Here is a 24638-nt window from a genome sequence, read left to right as displayed (position 1 = left end):
TATAAAATAATTCGTACCCTCGAAGAGGAACTTTCGTGCACTTTGAATCAAGAACTGTGGACAATTTTACATGACGTCTCGTGCAACACACCATCACACATAAAAAACTCAACCCACTTCAAAGCCAGCATAGAAAACCTTACACTCCAACATAATGACATAATGGTCAGCTTCGACGTCTCCTCCTTATTCACCAATGTCCCACTCAAGGAAACTTTAGAGCTAATCCAAGCTAAATTTTCTCCTGATATCTCAGCCCTATTTCAGTTCACAATGAACTCAGGCTATTTCGTTTGGCAGGGAAAATTCTACAAACAAATAGAGGGGACAGCCATGGGCTCACCACTCTCCCCACCCTTAGCCAATATTTTTATGGAGACCTTTGAAAAAAAAGCCTTAGCCTCTGCCCCACAAAAACCAACCATATGGCTTCGCTACGTTGATGATGTGTTCGCTATTTGGCCACATGGCTCTGAAACACTCCTCTCCTTCCTCACACACTTAAACAACCAACACGCCAGAATCAAGTTCACCCTGGAAAAAGAGGAAAACAACTGCCTCCCCTTCCTAGACACACTAGTCACCCGCCAGCCTGATGGAACTTTGGTTTTCTCAGTTTACAGAAACCCACCCATACAGGCAGATACATCCACCAACAATCTCACCACCCCCCCTCACAACAATATGGAGTGGTAAAAACACTATACAACAGGGCTAAACTAATCTGTTCTAATGACATAGCCCTTAACACTGAACTAAATCACATCCTAAACACTTTCTCAGCCAATGGCTACCCCCCCCCAAAAAAAAAAATCCAAAAAATATTAAAACCTACAAACCACAGCCCCCCCCCCTCCACAAAAAAGATTACTCTAAATCCATCATCATTCCCTACATCCGAGGCACCTCAGAAAAAATTACCAAAATTCTAAAAAAACATGACCTCACCTCCTGTTACAGGCCTTACAGAAAATTGGCATCCCTTATCCGCTCTACCAAAGACCAACCACTTCCCCTAGACCTACCTGGTGTATACCAGGTCCCTTGCAGTTGTAAACTGTCGTACTTTGGCCAAACAGGCAGGACAGCGAATATCAGAATTTCTGAACACAAGGACTACATCCGGTTTTACAAATATAGCCATTCTGGTCTTGCAGACCTCGCCACAGAATACGGTGGAAGAAAGCAAAAATAATACACTGGAGCAAATATAAATTCGAAAGATTATTTATGGAATCAGCCTCTGCCCTAAGAAACTCTCCAAACCTCAACAAATTTGGTTGTATGCGACTGCCCCAAATTTGGGATACATACCTCAGCAGACCTTCAGCCCAACGGCCAAGAATGCCTACTTAGCCCGCCAGAGGGCACCATCAGGACTTCTAGGAGAAAGATAGCTTCATATCTTCATTTCCAGTTACTATATTGTTAGAGCTTGTTTGTGCTCCTGCCTTTTGTTAAGTTCCTTTAGAAAATGGCAGTGAGACATTGCCGAAATATCGGAAATATCTATTAAAGTATTATTTAATTTATATTCGGGTCTACGTTGTTTTAATTCCCTAAGTTATTTAGAAATGTATAACCAACGTATAAGCCTATCTACGAGAATCAATATAATGATTGAAGTAGAGAGACTTTTTTTTTACATGGATCGAAGATTGTAACAAAAAAACAGATCCCTGGTCTTATTAAATCAAAAGCATTGTCTCTTTGTAACCTGGAAAGAAAGGGCTATCAATGATGGAAAAGAAGAACTCCACATTAGTGCTGGGTGATTTGAGCGTTTCAAAAAGAGAAATAGCCTACATAATATTCTAATCACATGTGAAGCTGCAAGTGCAGATAAAGAGATATTCAGAGATTTTGAAGAAAATTGTGTAAGAATGGGACTAATGTGATCAACAAATATTTAATGTCGATGAAACCATCTTTTTTTTTTTGGGAAGCGAATGCCTTCCAAGACTTTTCTAGCCAAATCAGAGAAATCTCAGCCTGGTTATGAAGTCGCAAAGTGGAATGAAATTACTGCTAGCAATCTGCGAGCCATTTGGAAGCACATTCTTTCACATTGTGCAAATGATTTTAGAGGCTTTTCAAATGAATCTAAGTTGATTAAATCTCATTCTGCGAAGTTTGGTGATTCTGACCTGCTAAATTTAGATGCATAGCAGGAAGATCCTGAAGAATATGAAGAAAATTTAATCACTGACAAGTCTGAAGAGGTTTCACAGAAACAATTTGAAAATAGTTTTCATACAATCGAAGTTTTTAAGCAACAATGCTTAGAGACTGACCCTGGTGAAGAGAGAACCAGTAAAAATTGTAGAAGAGGCAATAGGGCCATACCGTCAGTTGTATGAAAAAAAGAAACAGAATGCCTGCCAAACTACATTAGCTCAATTCTTTGTTAAGAAGCAGAATAATAAATTTATGTTCTGAATATGTTTTATTATCTTTCAGCTTCATGGTTTTCCTTTAACTAGGCCCTGAGACATACCCTAATTCTTTTATTAAAAAAAAAAAAAAAATTAAGGGTCAAGAAAGAAATCTTGAGGAATGAATTATACATTTTCCCATAGGTTATTATATTCATTTAGTGCGTTTTCGATTAATGCACCTGTTTTAAAGAACGCATTAGGCACATTAATCGAAGGATTGTTGTATAATGCGTTGTCTGCATCTCCAGCAGAAGGGCAACATGAAGAGTGAACTCGAATATGTTACTTCACTCATTAAGAAATGACTGCTAAAGGCATATATTATTAATATAATATCAGTGCATATATTATGAATTATATCAGAGTTAGTGCAGTGAATAATTATGTATTTGTTTTTATGGGTTTAGCTCACAAAACTCATTGAGTTTCAAGGGATAAAAATAAGCATTATATATTATTTCAAAGATTAAGATAAATTACACAGGCCTGCAATGGAAAAGTTGTCTGAGAAGTAATAATTGATTCTTATTGATTTTTAGGGCTGAGTTAAAAAAAAAAATAGTAAAAAAATTCCATTACCCACCAATTTTACCCAATTTCTAATTTTATCATTTTTATTAGTAGTATTTGGATTTAAATTAAGCGCATTGGTATTTATTTTCATTCTCCTTTATTTACAGCTAATTAGTTGTATAAATGCTTTTTATGGTAAATAAAGAAATTTCCAAGAAACTTCTCATTCTTAACATAGGAAAGGGAGGGAGGAATGCAGATAAAAGTGGCTACTTTGAATCTGATTCCCCGAGATAACGGATGACTTTCCTGTTGTCACAGATACATTTTCTTCTGTGATTCTTTAGTTTAACTTTAATCGTTGACTACTAAGGTTATCATATTTATGAAAGGTGGCATATTTAATGTGTTTGCATTTTTTTTTTTTTTTAATGTTTTTACGTAGTGTCATGTAATAGTTTGATGTCATTCGTTAAAATTCGTTTAACTGTTTTTTTTGTGGTGTTTGTAATGGCTTTTGATTTTGGTACAACAAAGAGGATACACCAACCAAATATCTGTGCTTTTTGTGCAAGTGGGACAGCCAAGATCGAGAGCAACATTGGATCAAGAAGGAATGGCCACAAAGAGTCGCATTAGAACCTAGAAGTAAAAATGTGTTACACGAAACTTTGGTTGCTCGGGAAAAAATCCTTTTATTCGCGCTTCACATTAAACTGAGATTGATGAAGCAATTTGTCAAGGCTTTGTTGAAAGAAGGAGAGTGTTTTAAATACATCTGTGTAAAATTGAAAAAAGTTATTTTTATTGGTCCGGACATCGGGAAACTTATGAAGGATAAACTCTTCTTCGTCTATGATCTCTTATGCTTTTAAGCGTCGAGATTTTGCCAAAGAGATTTCCATGCTGTCCTGTCCAAGGTTTGTTGTTTTGCTTCTTTCCAGTTAATTCCCTTCTTTTCCAATGTTTCTTTAATTTCTTTTTTCCAACCTTTCTTAGGTCTGCCTATGTTTCTTTTCCCTATTTTCTGGCTTTCGTATACAGTTTTTGCTATTTTTCCTTCTTCCATTCGATTAAGACGTCCAAACCATCTCATTTGGGCTTGTGTTATGAATTGATTCAGAGGTGCAACTTGAAGGCTGTCTCTTATGGTTTGATTTCTTATCTGGTCTAGTCTTGTTTTTTGTGCTACTTTCCTGAGATATTTCATTTCAATTGTTTGTAGTTTATTTGTGTTTCCTGTTGTTAAACACCAATACTCACAACTGTATGTTAATGTTGGTAGAAACACTGAATGGTACACTGCCATTTTGGTATTTTGGGTGACTTCTTTCTTATCTAGGAGTGGGCCTTTATTGCATAGAATAGCTTTGTTCCTCCCCCCCGTCTTATCCTGTTGTTAATTTCTGTGTCTAGTCTACCATCTTCTTGTATATATGATCCCAAGTATTTAAAGGAGTGGACTTGTTCCAGTTGGTGATTCTTTATTTTTATTGTGTGTTTTTGTTGGTTTCTAGATATGATCATTGTTTTAGTTTTTTAGTATATTTATGGTCATATTCCTTTTCTTTGTTTCTTCACACCAAATGTTGATATTGTACTGCAGATCTTCAGCTGTATTTGCTAGAATCACTACATCATCTGCAAAAGCCATGTGTGAAATCCTGGTTTCTTTCCGTTTCCTGTATCCTAAGTGGAATTTTTTTGTTTTTGTTTGGCATGCCTTTAAAATTTCATCCATTACTACGATGAAGAGAAGAGGATACAGCCTTGCCTCCCTCCTACATTTGTTTCAAATTCTTTTGATCTATTATTACAGGTTCTTACATAATTTCTATTATTTTTATAGAGGCTTTGTATGGCTGCTATTAAGTTAGCTTGTTTTTCTTTAATGTTTGCCATATTAAGTGTCTGGGAACTCGGTCAAAGGCCTTTTCAAAATCTATAAAGCATGAATGTAGTTCTTTTCCATATTCCAATGTTTTCTCTGATATTTGTCTAAGACTGAAGATAAGATCCTGCGTGCTCCTATTTTTTCGAAAGCCATATTGCATTTCATCCAGTGTATCCTCTATTTGATTCCTAAGCCTCACCTAAAATACGGGCATATAATTTTCCTGGAACGTTTAAAAGCGAAATTCCTCTATGGGTTTTCACATTTGTCTCCTTTCTTAAATGTAGGGATTATTATAGCTACTTCCCAGTCTTTGGGAAGTAGCTATAATAATTTTATTTTATTTATTGTGTGTCTTGCTCTTAGGGTTCTATTTTTTCCATGTTCTGCATCTTCCAATAATTCTTGAAAGTAGTTTTCATCTTTCCATGATGTCTTTTGGAATTTGTGAGTAACTTTACATCCTTATTTTTGATAAATTTTATGGGGCATTCTTTCTCTGACCTCATTCTTCTTAAAACATTATAGAAGAGATTTTGGTTTCCTTTAAAATTTTGTTCCAAAGTATGTCCAGAGTTTTCCCAGCATTTTCTTTTCTCTTCTTTCACTAAGGTTTTAACTTTATTTCTTTGGTTGTTGTATAGTTCTCTATCAACCTGCAGCTTTGATGTTTTATATCTCTTCCATAATTGCTTTTTCTTTTTAATTTCTTCTTTTAGTTCTTCAGTCCACCAGCGTGTTCTATGTTTCTTCTGTTTATTATTTAATAATACACCACAAATTTCTTTGCTTGTTTCTAGAAGAGGTGTTTTGAACCTGTACCATAGGTTTTCTGCATCTTGGTCTTCATATATCTCTTTTTCTGCTTCTTTCATCTTCTGTTCTATTTTACTTTTATACTCAATGTCTGTTTCTTCTTTCTTTAGTTTGTAGTTCTTTATCTTAACATTTATTTCCTTGCTACTTTTTCTACATTTTTCAACTTTTATTTTATGGATTGTTTCCAATACTAATGAGTAGTGGTCACTGCCCATTTCAGGACCTCTATAGACTCTTGCATTTTTTGTTCACTTCCAGTATGATCTGCTTATGATGGCGTAGTCGATTATAGATTTTTCATTTCTATTGGGCTCTTCCCTGGTAAACTTATGGATTTCTTTATGCTTGAACATGGTATTCGCTATTACTAAATTATTTGTAAGGCAGAGATTTATTATTATTCCGGGTTATTTCTCCTTGTGATCCCAACACTTGTTTTGTTTCTTCATCTACTTGATTCCCTACCCGGCCATTAAGGTCTCCTAGTAGTATGATATGCCCTTGAACTTCTTCAATTGTTTTTTGTAAGAGGTCGAAGAATTCATCTTTAATTTCTTTATTAGCATTATCATTTAGGCCATATGCAACACAGTGAATACTTGGTTGTCGGATTTAAAATCTATAGGGATTGTCAACAACCTTTCATTTATTAGTTGCCATTTAGTAATATATTCTTTGAGATCTGGTTTAATTATGCAAGCTACCCCTTGTTTTCCCCATTCTCTTGGGTTTACCCCTGAATAGAAAAGTATATACCCATCTTTCATTTTCTGGCAACCTTGACCTTTGTTTTTTGTTTCTGTGACTGCTAGTAGATCCAATCTTGATTTTTTAAATTCATCTATTAATTCGTTTTCTTTTCCATGTAGACTTTTAACGTTCCATGTTCCGGATCTCATGTACCTTTTTCCTCACTTTGTCGTTAACCATTTAGGCAGTTTGGCTATCTCTTTGTTATTTCTTTTAATGGGTGAAATTTTAGGGTGTGCAGGGGATTAGCCTTCAGCACCCGAGTCTGATGGTAGGGCTGCCACCTTCGAAGCCCCCCCCCCAGACCAGCCTATGAGGGAAGTGCTATTCTGTTGGTCCACGGGAGGTATTTTATTTCCCTCCTACCCTTCATAGTAAACTATGATGAGCATTCCCTGATCCGCCACCAGGGGATGTGCCTGATGGTGGTTACAGGCGTCCCCCACACGGGTGAAGGATAAACTGTTTGAAGAAAAAATGGCAACTGTTGAACATGCTACAGAAATTCAAGGATTTGGGATCTTTCATTTAGACTACTTTCCTGAGAATCTGGGAACTGTCAGCAAAGAACAAGAAGAGTGATTCCACCAAGACATCAGTGCAGGTGGAATGTCAACATGATGGCGAACTATTGCTGGATGTTGCACAGAGACAACCAAGGAAAAGAATTTCACAAAAAGAAGCTTTAAAGGAAACAGAAAGACACCACATGAAATATGTACAAAGATTAATCTTTAATTAAAAAAATTTTTTCCAATACTTTCATTCCAAAAATGTTTATGGAAAATTTTAAATACTGTTATTTTACTTAATATAATTTGTTTTAAAGCTATTTTACTGTAATATTGAGATCCATTTTGTGAAAAATCTTTATATGATAAGAGAAAAATGGAAGAGAGAGAGATATTTGGTATCAGCAGTCAAAAATAAGTCAGAAACTGTTACCATATACTATCGCGTATAATGCGAACTAGAAATTTTGTTTGAAAACTGGCCCTAAAATGCCATATCCACGTATAATTCGATCTGTTAATCTTGTTCCATAACATTATAAATTATACAATACAAATTAACAAAAGAAATATTTATTTTAAAACAAAATATCAAAATCCTTTAAATTCTTCATCTTTTGAGTTGTCAAACATTTCATTTATAAATTCATCTGTAGGGATTGCATCATCAGTGTAGCAGCTGTCGTCATCATCATCTTCATGCTCTCCAATTTGTTGTGCGTCATCCTCGCTTTCGTATATGACGTGATCTTCGGATCCATCCATTGAATTACCTATTCCACATTTAAGAAATGAGTGTTGAATCATTTCAGATGGTATCGAATCCCATTCTTCTTTAACCCAGCTGGTGTCTAGGGTGATCTCAGGCTTCTGAAAATTCCCACCCTTTGTCATCTTCACCAAACCAGATGACATCCATTTTCTCCATTTTTCATGGAAGTGATCTTTAAATGGCTTATTCAAGCTGACATCAAGCGTCTGCAAAACGGAAGTTAGACCACCCGGTATGACTGCTAGGTCTGTACGTAGCTCACGTGCTTTCTCTTTGCTTGTCTCTGTTAAATGTGCCCGGAACATATCCCAGACTAGCATGCTTTGTTGATGTAACAAGCTACCTGGACGTATGTTCCATACTTGATCCATCCACAATTGTACACCTTCTTCATCCATCCAACCTTTCTGATTGGTGCGAACAATTACACCTGGTGGAAATTTCATATGCTTCGGAATTTTCTTCCTTTTAAATATCACTGTTGGCTTTAATTTGGTTCCGTCTGCCATGCATGCTAGAACGGTAAAATGAGTTTTTTCATGTCCTGTTGTTTTTATGAAGACACCCTTTTCACCAACTGACTTTACTGTTTGATTCCCAGGCATATCAAAGTACATGGTTGTATCATCCATATTGCCAATTTTGGAAAGTTCATATCCGTGACACTTCCGTAATTTTATGATAAATTTATGGAAGGACTGCACTTTTTCTTCAAACTGCTTCGGTAACTTCTGCACAACTTTTGTTCGGTGTTGTAATGTTAATGCTTTGCGTTCCATAAATCTGTTGTACCACCCAGGCGAAGCAAGAAAAGATGAAATACCTGGTGTGTCCTTGAATTTACCATTCTTGAGTTGTAGAGCTCAAACGAATTTCATTTCTTGTTACTATAATGCCATCTTGTCGTTGCTTCAAAATCCATTCATGGAGATGTAGCATCCTTTCCAGAACTCTTCGAGTTCTGGAAAGGATGCTACATCTCCATGACGGGTACGTTTCGTTTTGGAGATTTTTTCAAGACTATCTTTTTGCTTATGCCAAAGTCTAATATTACTCTCTGCTACACCAAATTCTATCATAGCAACACTGTTATTATGTTCTTCTGCAAACTGCACGGCACGCAATTTAAATCCTGCTTCAAAAGATGAACGTTTACGTTTCTGTTGGAAGTGATCATTTTCAGGCTAGGTTTGTTTAACGAATAATATTTAAAATGAACCTGTGGTTAAACCGATATACCTAACTGTGCTATATCATTCGGCAACAGAGAGCGCAGATACGATGCACACTCAGTCGCAGAATACAAGTGGGTCAAGTAGATTTGGTTGCATAGGCATTAGGTAGTATATATTGTGTGCACAAGTCTAATAAGATGTTATATTTTTTAGGATCCGCATATAATGCGAACCCCTAACTTTAAGTAGTATTTTTTACCATAAATTTTTCGCATTATACACGATAATAGTTTGAAGACAACTTTTCATGACTCGAATTTTTCAGGCCTGTGTTATTTTTAAATTTAAAAGAAATTTTAAAAATGACATCAATCTGCTTAAGGGTCAGAGCTGTATAACTGAGAGGAGACCTCCACATAGCCTTTAAAGGAATGCAGAACACCGACCAGGGCTTCTGACCTAATGTCCAACCCTCACCTTCTCGTGGTGGACCCTGTTGGATATCTACCTGGATACTGAATGAACGAGGAAGGGCTGGCAATTTGGGATTTAGCTGACCAAATTGTATTCTTACTGGCTTAAAGCAAAATACAAAATGATGGTACAACATGACAAAATTTCATGCTGGCTGGGGCGTCACCCGGTTAAACAAGGCCCCCCGTTGTTTTTCCCAGGGAACTAGGGCGAACAGCGAAAAGTCAGCTACTGGAACAAACCTGAAAGCACAACCAACAAAGAGTGCTGTAAAAGAAGTTAGAGATGATAAAGCCAAAATGAAAATGGGAGAAAAAGATATCCTTGAAGTATGAAGTAATTACTTCAAAAAATTGCTAAATGAAACAAGCAGTGATAGCACAGTGGTAAAAAAAACACTCAACAGGCATACATTCAGGAATACATATCCATACTTGAAGTAGAAAAAGCCATCAAAGGCTTGAAATGTGGAAAGACAGCAGGAGAAGATGATATTCGACCAGAAATGCTGAAGTATGGTGGTATAAGTCTTACAGTGGCTGCACTGCATAGTTCAGAAGGCTTGGATAGAGGGACGAATTCCTGATGATTGGAGTAGAGCTCTCATAGTATCCATATATAAAAAGGGAAATAAAACTGAATGTGAGAATTTTGGAAGTATTTCCCTAATGAGTGTTCCTGCAAGATTTATGCCAGTATACTTCAGGAACGGTTGAGAATTGTGGAAGAAAAGCTGGGTGAAGAACAAGCTTTATTCAGGCCAAATAGCGGCTGTTAGGATCAGATCTTCACGTTATGACAAATAGTTGAGTAAGTATGGGAATATAACGATCTGTATTTAGGTTTTGTCGATCTGGAAAAGGCATATGACAAGGTGCCAAGAGAGAAGCTATTGAATACTCTACAGTTATATGGTGTCCCTCTGTTATTCATTATCTATATGGATCACATTATCAAGGAAAGTGGTATTAAACATGATATCAGAATTGGAGATGTTAATGTATGCTCTTTGCTTTATGCAGACGATGTTATACTTCTAAATAAATCTGCTACAAGTCTGCAAGATTCTCTGACTAAATTGAATAACTGTTGTAATAGATGTGGTATGAAGGTCAGTATTAAAAAGACGAAGACAAAAATAGGTAGAACTGTTGAAAATGTTAACTGTGTTGTGAAGGGAACCTGTGGAACAAGTAAAACATTTCAGCTAATTAGGCACAATTTTTAATGAAGATGGTAAATGAATATGGAAATAGACAACAGAATCAACAAAAAAGAGGTAGGTAGGAAGTCAATTGAATAAATTGATATGGAATAAGAGAGAAATTAGCTGTATGCAAGACAGTGTTTAAACTAATTTTAACTTACGGATGTGAGAGCTAGGTCAGAAGTAAAACAGTTGACCAAAGACTTGCGACTGTTGAGAAAGATTAGGGGCACGAACAGATGGCATCAATGGCAATATCATATTAAAAATGAGGATATTAAGAAAGCACTAGACATTGTCAGCATCCAGGAATGTGTTAGCAAAGGTAATCTCAGATGGTATGGTCACTTAAACAGAATGGGCAAGGAAAGATTAGCAAAACAAGTGTTTTCTGCCAGGTTGGCAGGAAAACGACCCAGAGGAAGACCAAGATATAGGTGGATTGATATGGTACAAAGTGCCTTACACGATAGAAATATAAGATCTGATAATATTGGGGGTCTTGACAAGTAAATTTTAGATAGGAAGTTAGTAATGATGTGAGTTTGTCATGTAGTACTATCATATCCTATACACCCCTTGAGGGTACATGTCAGGAATTTGATGAATTTTATTCATAGCCCTTTTAAGAGGATTTGCAAAGTCTGGATTTATGTAAGTTGGGGACTGCCTGTAATTATTGAACTGCAGAGGCAAGTTATATGTATGGGATTGAATCACAGCTAGTGATGCTTTTGATTTAACAAATTTTTTAAAATCCCAATATGACCATAAACAAACCTAATATTTGTAAAGTTAAAAGTGACGCTACTCTTATTATAGCAAAAAATTTTTAAATTATGCAATATGGGAGGGAGCATGTCCAGAGAGTTTGAAGACTACACATCCAATTTGCTTCTACCCTATGTAATATTTGGAAGGAATACTATATGCATAAAGATGTTAGTTATGAAAAATGACTATATTGGCATGGAAAGAAGCTGGCTCTGCAAGCTAAAAAGCAATTCAAGAGAATTCTATCACTATATTGCAAGTCAAAGAAAGAATGAATATGAAAATATAACTTCTGAATGTGGATGGTATGCAAATAACAGATGCAGAAGAGATCGTTCAACTGAGTGTCCATTTTATTAAAAGCAATCAACCTGGTATATGCAATTTACATCTCAATACTAGATGAAGAAACATTTGTATGAGGAGAAAATACTTCCATAACTGAATAAGAATTTGGTAACATGGAACATCAAGCACAGATGTTGAAAGTGTTCAGCTACACTGGCTGTTCTTTTGACCTAGCTATATAATGTATTGAGCCACATAAACAGAATGCTAGAGAAAAAAAGAAACTTTTTTTTTTTTTTGGCAGATGAAAGAGACTGATATGGGTGGATTGATGTAGTTAAAAGTACTTTAGAAGACCAAAATATATAATCTGACAAATAATAGATTGATTTGAAAAATTTTCAGAAGTTGGGAATGACAAAAACTTGCTATCACATAATACACAACAAGGGAATTAATGATAGTACTAAACCCTTACATACAGGAGTTTCAAGTTAATAATGATAAACTAACAGATAACTTTACACCTTCCTTTTCCTCATTTAATTTATATGAACAACATCACAGCAACCTTACCTGTTTCCTGATTGCTTAACCTACATCCATTCTGAACTTGGGATAGACAATCAGAAAGTGGACATCAAAGCTTATAGACAATGGAAGTGAAAAAGGTAAGAGTGAGGAATGATTAAGGTCAGCAAAAAAAAGTATTTGACAGGAAAATGAACTAGCAAAAGATGCACTTAGAAGACCAAAATATAAAATCCAATAATATTGGAATCTAGGAAGTTATAATTAAAAATAAGCTTAGGTATTCTCATGAGCAACTGCAGACTGAGAATATTTTTCATAATTTATATTTAAAAAATCACTCCAAGGCTGCTTAAAAAAAAAAAAAAAGACCCCCCCCCCCCACACAGAAGTAATCGAAGTTTTATATGAAATCAGAGTTTCTTCTAATGGAAGTGAATGCCAAGCAGGACTTTTGAAGAAATCCATTTAGCATGCAACAACCAGGATTCAAAGGGAGACCCTTCACATCACTGTTGGGTTACATGTATGGAATTATAGAATCAAGCTCTCTATGATGTGCTGTTCTGCAAGGCCAAGGATTGCCAGCTTATTTGTATCATGCCTCTCCCAACCTTATCGACCACTGCTCATCCAAACTACAGATCAAGGTATGTAACTTTTACAATGTATAACTTGAAAATCTTCACTATGCTTATAAGTAATGAAGAGAAAAAATACATCAGCATGGAATTCTGATGTATTTCAACTGAAATCAAGGCATAAGAACTGCATGCAGACATGGTTTGAATACCATAGAGATCTGCATGATGGCAGCATTTTCAAGAGAAAGAGGAACAAATGTTTTAGAATTTGAAGATTCAACTCATGCAAAAGTTTTGTTCAGTTTTAGTATGCATCCCAATGCACTTCTTTTGTGAAAAGTGCACTGAAAATATTTAATTATGTGTAAAACAGATATTCTGAAAATATCTAAAGTTAACCTGTCTTACACATAGACAAATATTTTTCAACAATGTGCTACCCATAAGAGGCATCCAGTAAGCAATTGCTTTTATTTTATAATGCAAAGGTCTAATAAATACTTTTAACATACTACAACAAAACAAATAATTAAGAAAACTGAAAGGAAACTTTGTTTTCTTAATTAAACTACAGTTGTAATAGTATATTGTTTCTATGGAGAAAACTGAGTTAAGGTATACAGCATGGGAGATAATTGTATTATCTAAATCACGTCAACTAAGATAACTGTGATGAGTAAGATATGCTGTGTATGTTCTCCCAAACAGTGTAAACCTATAGTTTACACTGTTTGTGGGGACATACACAGTACATTAATAAATTTTATTTAAAATTTTTTATTCGTTTTTTTTTTTGCCTCATCTAGAAACTGCTCTAGAGACCTAACATCGAACTATTTTCAAGCCATTTCAGGCCTCCAATAAGCAGGGCAGGTTTCATTCACCACCTAGACAATCGCACATATCCATGCCCACAGCGGGATTTGAACTCATTGTCTGGAAAGCAGATTAACCACTTGGCCAGTATAACATCAAGTTTCTGATTTTTGCTTAAAACTGTTAAGAGACATTATGTAAAGCATAATGTCTTCAGGCTTTTTGGTTAAATATAATTAATGCTAGGTAATTACTCAAAATAATGCAGTGTATATTTTTCTCATATTTACAATACATAAACACACATTTTGATTACTAATCATATACTTATTCTACATTAATTACATACAGAAAAACTTGATAATTGATCTATAAGGTTATCACAACACCAAATGGTATGCAATTAAAAGCAGAATAGTAGAACTGTTGCGAAATGCAACATTCTTTTCAGCAGAAGTTTGATATACTTTCTAAATTAAATCCATTACCATCTTTGAAAGATAGGCAAATCTTTGCCCTCAAAGAATTTATTCACACCACTTGGATAATCAACATATATAGTCACTGTTTTCTAACATAAACATAAGAATCTGAGATGATCAGCTTCATTGTTTTTATTTACTTTAATGCATTTTTACAAGTTGTGCACATAAATACACACAAGCAAGTATTGTACTGTCTAATGATATTTTGAAATATTTTCACAAAATGGTATTAATTGTTGTCTATACTTTATGGCTCCAGATTTAAAAAGCTAAATGGAATTATTGAAAAATGTAATTCTCAATGAAAGAAACATTTTTTTTTTTTTTGAAAGATTCTAAGATGCATCTTCACATCCCAACAGAATGTTAAGATGTTTAAAATAAATTGTCATAGAATTGTGTCATACATAATCAAATGAGTTCAAAGTTGCACATGGTTTCCATTAATTTTTATTTAAAATAAATTCTAAAAATAAAATATACAAGAATCGTTTCTAACTATCTACAGGTCTAACAGCTGATTATAATTATTCAATTTCACATACACCCCCTACAGCTTCTAATTCCTTTTGTAATTTCTCTGCTTCATCCTTTCCAACGTCTGCTCGTACAACTTGAGGCACTGATTCTACAAATTTCTTTGCCTATAAATAGTGAAGGAATTTGATGTAAATTTAGAATAAAAGAGTAATATGTCATTGATGTGCTCAATATGTTAAATATAAATAAGATTTAAATTTCTCTCAAATATATTAAATTTAACAGGAGGCTTGGATAGCCTCACGAATTCCATTAAGCCTGCAAAATAAACAGTTATAGTTATAGGATTGATTTTTATCAATAAAAAGAACTTTTAGGTTTTAAGCCAGTTCCACTGTTTCCCCTCTAAATTTCTTTTCCTAGCATAAATAGGCAAGCAACAAATTTAGAAAAGGCTAATCATAATGGTAAGTATTTCCAGGATATCTTCCAGCCGTGGATCATAACTTGAACACAACGTTCTTCCAACATAAAAAATGTCCATATGTTGTAAGTTTATTTTTCGAATAAACTTTCGAATTCATTTCAGAAAAATAAACTTTCAACATCTTTCTCTAAATCCAGAGTAATTTATTAAGAAAGGGTGGCACACCATTTGGCAACTCCTATAGGTAGAGATGACCAGCTAATGCTTCTGCCTGGTATCTCCACTTGGGCCTGGCTCCCACTGAAGAGACCTCAATAAAGGTCTAAACTAGTCTGGATTGTGGCCCTTCCCTTAATGCATAACATTAGACATATCCGCAAGGAGATGCGTTTTGCATTATGGGAGATACTGAGATAGGAGTGTTGGTAGCTGGCTCCACCTTTGCAAGGAGTGCCCTGCTGTTGTACCACCTTACCCCAGTCCTGAAGATACTTTCAGACGCAAACTTTGTTTGCTCACACTTGGATAAAGGATTAAACTAAATTTATTATAATTCACTTACTAATGATAATATCAAACACTTTTAAAAAATATAAGCAATTTTGATAATATTAATTCACCATTTCTAGTGTAAACGTAAAAGTAAGCACAAAAAGGTGTTAGAATTGCACAGAAACAACATACACTAAAAAATCACTAAACTTACTACTAACAGTCAAATAATTAATACAACTGTGGTGTCATCTGTAGATAGCAGGATAACTAAGCAATTTTCTTTCTCTAGTTGGGCTTGTCAACACTAGGATGCTCTACAAACAATGGCAATGATAAGAAGTAAGAAATTTACTCCCCAGTTTTAAAAAACATGACAGCTTTGCCACGAATGATTGTGTGCAAAGTCGCCCAATGTGTGCTACTCGCAAATTTAAGTTTACAGGATCTTTATAACGTCTTTGTCTATATTAGATATATGTTTAACAGATGAAAGAAAGTAATATTAATTACTTAATTTTTTTCCTATCAATATAAAACTTTTTTTGACGTACCCCACATATCGACTCGCCACCCCCTGGGGTACACGTACCACACTTTGGAGACCATTAAAGGACAATTAAAAGCACTAGAAGACAATTAAAGATGCAACGAATTTTTATAATGAAAGAATTATTGCTAGAGGATATATTAATTAAAATTTGTGTACAAAGATTATCCAATTGGCGGTGGATAACATTATATGAGGGACGTCAGAGAAACAAAAATGTACTTCGCAAAAGTGGCTAAATCAGCTCATCAAATCACTTGGTTGCTGAAAAATACTTTAACAACCAGAGACAAACAAGTTATTGTTCCTCTGTATCGAGCCTTGATAAGACCCCATCTAGACTACTGTGCCCAGATATGGGTGCCAGGGTTTCTTCTTGATGGGGAGGAGGTGGAGAGGATCCAGAGACAAGTGACCAAGATGATAGCAGGTCTATGGAATAAACGTTATGAGAACAGGTTGAAGATTTGTGGGTTGCAGAAATTGGTTGATATGATTGAGACATTCAAATAACTGAAGGATTTCTATAAATTTAATTCAGAAGATATTTTTGAGAAGGGTTTCTGGATTGTGCAAAAAAGCAAAACTTAATAGAAAATAAATAAAAACCTTAGCCTGCCTATGATACTAATATACTATAGAGGTTTAAAACCTTTCATGGTTGGGCAATTCCATCACATGGGGAAAAAAAAAAAAAAAAAAACTTGGTCAGAACTGAATATTAGACCATTGAAAATGTGATATTGAAACTTGATTTATCATGTCCAACATGTGAATTATAGCAAAGTACAAAGTAGAGGGAAATTACATGCACTGTTAACATCAATCCACTAAAATTGAGAACCAAATCAACCAACTTATTCTCATTTCTGAAATGGACAAATTAAACATCAAATGCAGACTTCGCAGAAATCATTAACATTTGCTTATATCTACTGAACCACTATAATAATAGATTTTATTTTTAATGGGAATCTACCCATAAGGATTATTAACTTATATACCTTGGGTGAATTCTCATTATAGCAAAAAACCATTATCAAAAAACTATCAAACGAGTACCTAAACTAAGTCAACAATATTTTCTCTTCTAAAAAAAATTCACAATAGTAAACTATTCCTGCTGTCCCCCACAAGCTGGCTGTAGTGTATAGTAATAATAATGCAGGGTAAGATAAGGATTAGAAAATCTGAAACTCTTGTTCTCAGAACAAGAGTTTTAGATTAACATTTCAATTAATAAAGGGGTAGTCTCATACCAGCTGATGAAGTTAACACACCTACTTCCCTGCTTATTATCCAAACTGCACTTTTATGTATATATTTGTCCAAATGTCAAAATCAAATCCTCACCTCCAGAACTAGGGTATTAGAGAAGTCATATGTTGTGTCACTCACTCACTGTATCTCCCAGAAAAAAATCGAGCTAAATTGATATAATCAATATAGCAATGTACACTTTTATATTTTCTGCTGCTACTATGCCTTGTAAATAATAACTTAGGCATACTATTCCAAACACCCATACAGATTTTTTTCCACTTCTATTACTTTAAGTAGGAAGAAATTCATAAAAAATATTCTTGATTTTCAGCCAGGGTTTCACATAAGCATATCACAACTATGTACAAAAATTAAACAGATGATTTCTCTACAACCAATGCAACTATTGTGCTATTTTACTTCATAAAATAGTACTACAATGTAAATTATCTGCATTTAAATTAGTACAGAACTATTCATGACGTGTTTATAAAAAAGAAAACTTAAACTGGTACTAAGCTACTTAAGGAGAAAAAACAGTTAATACAACAAAATCATGACACACCTGAACCAAATTCATATCCTCGATACATGTTTTGACTGCTTTTATTAATGGTATTTTTTTAGACTCATCAAATTTCACCAGTTTTACTGTGAATGAAGTTTTAACTTGCTGCATCACAACTTCCTCCTCTTCTTCCTATGAAAAATTAGAAATCAAACAACATTAATGGTAATGAGAATTAATATGATGAATAATAAAAAAATAACTGAATATTACTACATTAACTCTTGCTATGACAAAATTATAGGGAGCACCACAGGAATAATTTGTTATAGAGGTCAGTCTGCTAAAAAGAATTTCTTCTCAGGAGGTATGGTCATTTAAACAGAATGGATGAGGAAAGATTGGCAAAACAAATGTTCTCTGCCAGGTTGGCAGGAAAATGAACCAGAGGAAGACCAAGATATAGGTGGATTGATACGGTACAAAGTGCCTTAGACGATAGAAATATAAGATCTGATAATGTTGGAGTCTTGACAAGTAACAGACTGATCTGGAGGAAAATTGTAGATAGGAAGTTAGTAATGATGTAAATTTTTCATGTAGTACTATCATATCCTGTACACCCCTTGAGGATACATGGCAGGAATTTGATGATGATGGTACCTATGCTTGGTTAGGATTTTTGTTACAGTGAATAAGTTTATAACAAACCTGTGTTTGCTATAGTGAGATTCAAATGCAATAGAAAAAGAAGAGGGTTATAAAATAACTTTTTTTTTTTATTTTTTAAATAGCAAAATCCCTTGATGTTTTTTGTTCTTCGAAAGGAAAAGACAGAACTCATAGACTAACTTTTTTGGAAATCAGTTGGCAGCTGATCATCTTCAATCATTATAACAGACGAGTTCAGGAGTATTGATTTTAAGATCTTGTGATGAGAGTACAATAGATAAATGGTGCTATCTTGTGACCTTAAATCCTAATATGTATTACTGTCTGAAATAGTGAGTTCAATAGTTGATTTTACTGGGCTAAAAGAATTAAAATATCTGAGTTTTCAAGGAGGAGAAAAGTTCCTGTTAAGTGGCAACTAGAATAAACTCTTCTTTTTGGTCATCTAGTTTTGAAACAAGAATATTTCCACTTATTCCATAATGATACACATGCATTTTTATAAGAAGTGAGTTAATCTTCCAATGATGTACTGCTTCAATCACATGACTAATCATGTTATAAAATATATTTTATTTATATACACTGTATAAATAAAAGAGTTTGTAAGTTACATGAACAAATTATGTTATTTACTAAGAAATATCATCAAATTCCTGCCATGTTCCCTCAAGGGGTGTACATGATATGATAGTACTACATGGAAAAAAAATTACATCATTACTAACTTCCTATCTACAATTTTCTTCCAAATCAGTCTGTTACTTTTCAAGACTCCAATATTATCATTACCAGATCTTATATTTCTATCGTCTAAGGCACTTTTTACCGTATCAATTAACGTATATCTTGGTCTTCCTCTGGGTCGTTTCCTTGCCAACCTGGCAGAGAACACTTGTTTTGCTAATCTTTCTTCACCCATTCTGTTTAAGTGACCATACCACCTGAGATTAGCTCTGCTAACGCATTCCTGGATGCTTAAAATATCAAGTTCTTTCCTAATATCCTTGTTTTTAATATGATATTGCCACTGATGCCATCTGTTCATGCCTATAATCTTTCTCAGGACTCTTATATAGCGGTCTCTAGTCTTTGGTCAAGTGTTTTACTTCTGATCCAGCTCTCAGATCCATAAGTTAAAATTGGTTTGAACACAGTCTTGTATACAGCTAATTTAGTGTTCCGACTAATTTCTCTTTTATTCCATATGAATTTATTCAGTTGACTTCCTACCATACCAGCTTTGCTGATTCTGCTGTCTAATTCCATATTTAATTTACCATCTTCACTAAAATCGTATCTAAGCAGCTGAAATGTTTTACTCGTTCCACAGGTTCTCCATTCACAACACAGTTGACATTTTCAATGATTCTGCCTATTTTCATTGTTTTTGTCTTTTTATTGCTGACCTTCATACCATATCTATTACAATAGTTATTCAATTTAGTCAGAGAATCTTGCAGACTTGTAGCGGATTTATTTAGAAGTATAACATCATCTGAATAAAGCAAAGAGCAGACATTAACATCTCCAATTTTGATATCATGTTTAATACCACTTTCCTTCATAATGTGATCCATATAGATAATGAATAACAGAGAGGATAATGTACATTCTTGTCTCACACCATATTTAACATTAAACCATCTTCCTGTACTTCCTTCAATTCTAACTGCTGACTTACAACTCAAATACAGACTAAGTATTGCTTGATATAATGCCCCATTGACACCATATAACTGTAGCGTATTGAATAGCTTCTCTCTTGGCTTTATATACAGAGGTACTATGAGAGCACTACTCAAATCATTAGGAATTCATCTCTGTCCAGGCATTCTGAACTATGCAGTGCAGCCACTGTCAGACTTTTATTCCACCATACTTCTGCATTTCTGGTCGAATATCATCCACTCCTGCTGCCGTTCCACATTTCAAGCCTTTGATGGCTTTTTCTACTTTAAGTATGGATATATTCCTGACTGCATGCCTTGTCAGTGTTTTTTTTTTTTTTTTTTAATCACTGTGCTGTCATCACTGCTTGTTTCATTTAGCAAATTTTCAAAGTAATTACTCGATACTTCAAGGATATATCTTTTTCTCCCATTTTCATTTCACCTTTACCATCTCTAATTCCTTTTATAGCACTCTTTCCTCCATTCCTAAGCTTCTTCAACAACCTCCAGAATATTTTGCCACCTTCTTGATATTTATTTCCTATGTTCTTGCCAAAGTCCTCCCATGACTTTTGTTTAGCTAGTTTTACACAGTGTTTAGCATTCTTGCATTTGTCTCTATATTCTCTAAGAGCACAAGCTGACTTATTTGACAGGAACTTTTGATGCTTTCTTCTTTTCCTTCACTGCCTCTTTAACTTCCTGTGTCCACCAGGGAGTTCTGATTTTTCTAACCTTGCAGACAACTTCACCACATGCCTCTCTTGCTGAATCAATCAGGGTTTTCTTCAAGGCTTGCACTGAATATCCAAGGTTTCGTTCCTGTTCTCAAACTCTTTCATTTTCCCTTCAAATAATCTTTGTGTATTTTAGTCTGAGTTCACATCTGAGAGCTGCTCAACTTTTATTCGCTTTAAAACTTTCTTACATGTTATTCTTTTCAATATGAAATTCAATTTTATCCTGCTCAAGACTAAATAGTGATCACTTCCAATTTCAAATCCTCTGTACACTCTGGTGTCCTGCACAAGGGAGAAAACATCACTGTCGATGAGACTTTTCTTATTTTTTGCCTCTTCTCTCCATGTGAATTTGTGCACATTTTTATGTTGGAACATGGTGTTAGTAATAACCAGTCCATGTCCTGCACAGAAATCCAACAGGTATTTGCCATTATTATTAGCTTTGCTCTTTTCTCCAAATTTTCCCAAAACATTTTTGTGTGTCTGATAATCACTTCGTACTCTGCTATTAAGATCCCCCAACAAGGGCCAACTTCTCCTTTTTCATTGTGACAGTAACTTTCTCTAGAGCCTCAAAAAATTCCTCCACTTCTACCTTAGTAGAACCTTCTGTGGGACCATAGGCACAAATAAGTCTCATTATCCAGTTCCAGATTCTCTTATTTCCCACAATACTCTACTTGAGACTGACTGCCATTCAAGAAGATTAGCCTCGTAGTTTGTGTTGAATACTATGGCTACTCCTTTTCCTTGATTGTCATTGCCTGAATATAACATTTTGTATTTATTGCTCAGAAAGATCTCACCATTTTTTTGTTTCAGTCACCCCTATTATGTCGATCTGGTACTTATCTTATTCCTCCACTAGCTCCATTTCTTTGCCATTCAGGCTTCTTATGTTGATAGTACCGATCTTTAACTCTGGTGATGTTGAGTTGGGGTGTGTTTTCAGATTTGTTCCACTAGCTGACTTTTTGCTGTTCACCCTGGTTCCCTGGCGAAAACAACGAGGGCCTTGTTTAACCAGGTGACGCCCCAGCCGGCATGAAATTTTGTCATGTTGTACCATCATTTTGTATTTTGGTTTAAGCCAGTAAGAATACAATTTGGTCGGCTAAATCCCAAATTGCTAGCCCATCCTTATTCGTTCAGTATCCAGGTAGATACCCAACAGGGTGCACCACGAGAAGGTGAGGATTGGACATTAGGTCAGAAGCACTGGTCAGCTCTCTGCATTCCTTTAAAGGCTATGTGGAGGTCTCCTCTCAGTTATACAGCTTTGACCCTTAAGCACCCCACTAAGAAATATTTCTCAGTGAATTCCCTATTTATGTTGAAGGCTTTTTTTTTTTTTTTTTTTTAATTATGAGAGCTCAAGCAGGAATGGGATATATTATTATTATTTTTTTTTTTGCATATGATCCCTGGAATTCATTTAGAAATTAATTCCTAAAATGCCAAAAAAACCCAGAAAACAATGGAAGTTTAAATTAATCAGCAAAGATATACACACACAAACTATCCCCATACTTAAAGATATCGATAGGAATACAGAAAATGGAGACAGAGGATTAGCTGAAGAATTCAATAATCACTTTGCCACAGTGAGTGAAAGCATTCTGAAAAATGCTAAACCACCCTGAAAATTGCACTCCCAAGAGAATTGATAACTCCATATATCTTTTCCCCACTTGTGAAAATGAAATCAAGTGTTATAGCTAGCCTAAAAACAACCAAAACTTCAGGATACAATGGTATTAACACTAGCATTGTGAAAGAATGCCAAATGTACATTATGGAACCCCTAATGTACATTTTTAATGTATCACTGATGACAGGTACGTTTACTTTGGATTTTAAGAAGGCCATAGTTGTATATTTACAAAAAGGGAAACAAAAATAACTTGAAAAATTACAGACCGACCTCTCTTCTATGGGTCTTTTTGAAAATATTAGAGAAATTGGTAAAAATTACGCTCATGAAATTTTTGGACAAAACCAACATCTTTTCAAACAATCAATTTGGGTTCAGGCAAAAGTTTAGCACAGAAGATGCTTTACTGAGCTTCACAAAGCTTTTACACTGTATCACATGAAATTTTAATAAAAAAAATTAGAAGTCATAGGAATATGAAGTACTGCCCTGAACTAGTTAAAAATTTATTTAAATGCCAGATCACAAATTGTAAAAATAAACAAAGCTATAGCAGCTCCAAAATAGTAGACTGCAGTGTATCACAAGAATCTGTCTTAAGACCAAATTTAATATCAATGATTTCTGCAATCTTAAACTAAACAGTAAAATACATACTTTCGCAGATGATACAGTCTACAGACACAGCCAAACAAATGCAAACTATAATGAATGCTGATCTTTTTTAAAAGTAACAAATTGGTTCCAGTCAAACAAACTCAGTCTGAATGTCTCAAAAATTAAATATGCAAATTTTAATCCTGTACCCTCAGGAAGTGTACAGGATATGATAGTACTACATGAAAACTTACATCATTACTAACTTCTTATCTACAATTTTCCTCCAAATCAATCTGTTACTTGTCAAGACTTCAGCATTATCAGATCTTATATTTCTATCTTCTAAGGCACTTTTTACTATAATCCACCTATATCTTGGTCTTCCTCTGGGTCTTTTTCCTGCCAACCTGGCAGAGAACACTTGTTTTTGCTAATCTTTCCTCTCCCATTCTGTTTAGGTGACCATACCATCTGAGATTAGCTCTGCTAACACATTCCTGGATGCTGACAATGGCAAGTTCTTTCCTAATATACTCGTTTTTAATATGATATTCCCATTGATGCCATTTGTTCATTCCCCTAATCTTATTCAGGACTCTCATATCTGCAGTCTCTAGTCTTTGGTCAAGTGTTTTACTTCTGACCCAACTATCAGATCCATAAGTTAAAATTGGCTTGAATATTGTTTAGTATTTTGGCTAATTTCTCTCTTATTCCATAAATTTATTCAGTTGACTGTCTACCATACTAGCTTTGTTGATTCTGTTGTCTATTTCCATATTTAATTTACAGTCTTCACTAAAAATTGTGCTTAAGTAGCTAAAATGTTTTACTTGTTCTATATGTACTCAATTCACAATGCAGTTGATATTTTCAATGTTTCTGCCTATTTTCATCGTCTTTGTCTTGTTATTTCTGACATTCATACCACATCTATTACAACAGTTATTCAATTTAGTCAGGGAATCTTGTAGACTTGTACTGGATTTATTTAGAAGTATCACATCATCTGCATAAAGTAAAGTGCTCAGATCACCTTCTCCAATTTTGATATCAGGTTTAATACCACTTAACTTCATAATGTGATCCATACAGATGATGAATAACAGAGTTGATAATGTACATCCTTTAAATCTAACTGCTGACTTATAACTCAAATAAAGACTCAGTATTGCTTGATATATAATGCTTCATTGACACCATACAACTGTAGCATTTTGAATAGCTTTCCTCTTGGCATCTTTTCATATGCATTTTCCAGAAATACAAAAGTTAAATACAGATCTTTGTTATATTCCCATGATTTCTCAACTATTTGTTGTAAAGTGAAAATCTGATCCTGCAAGCTACTATTTGGTCTGAATCCAACTTGTTCTTCACCAAGCTTCCTTTCCACAATCCTTCTTAACCGTTTCTCAAGTATACTTGCATAAATCTTATCAGGAACACTCAGTAGGAAAATGCCTCTGTAATTCTCATATTCAGTTTTATTTACCTTTTAATATATGGGGTACTATGAGAGCTCTACTCCAATCATCTGAAAT

General features: G+C 34.6%; 1 protein-coding gene across 1 annotated transcript in view; it reads right to left on the bottom strand.

Moving 5' to 3' along the window:
• Positions 1 to 14466: 14466 nt before the first annotated feature.
• mRpL12 (mitochondrial ribosomal protein L12) overlaps positions 14467 to 24638 on the bottom strand; it is a 54301-nt gene continuing 44129 nt past the window's right edge. Inside the window, exons 4-5 of the mRNA XM_090398223.1 lie at positions 17810 to 17944; positions 14467 to 14676 (exon numbers count right to left, since the gene is read on the bottom strand). Coding sequence (XP_090254349.1) covers positions 14560 to 14676; positions 17810 to 17944 — 252 coding nt within the window. The 3' untranslated portion in view covers positions 14467 to 14559. The remainder of the gene's footprint in view (positions 14677 to 17809; positions 17945 to 24638) is intronic.

The sequence above is a fragment of the Typopeltis vanoorti genome, chromosome 9 (genome assembly GCF_054136105.1).
Source record: "Typopeltis vanoorti isolate ZY-2024b chromosome 9, IOZ_Tvanoo_1.0, whole genome shotgun sequence".
Classification (NCBI taxonomy): Eukaryota; Metazoa; Arthropoda; class Arachnida; order Uropygi; family Thelyphonidae; genus Typopeltis; species Typopeltis vanoorti.
Note: the sequence above shows the minus strand (reverse complement) of the source record. Positions and strands in the feature narration are given on the sequence as shown.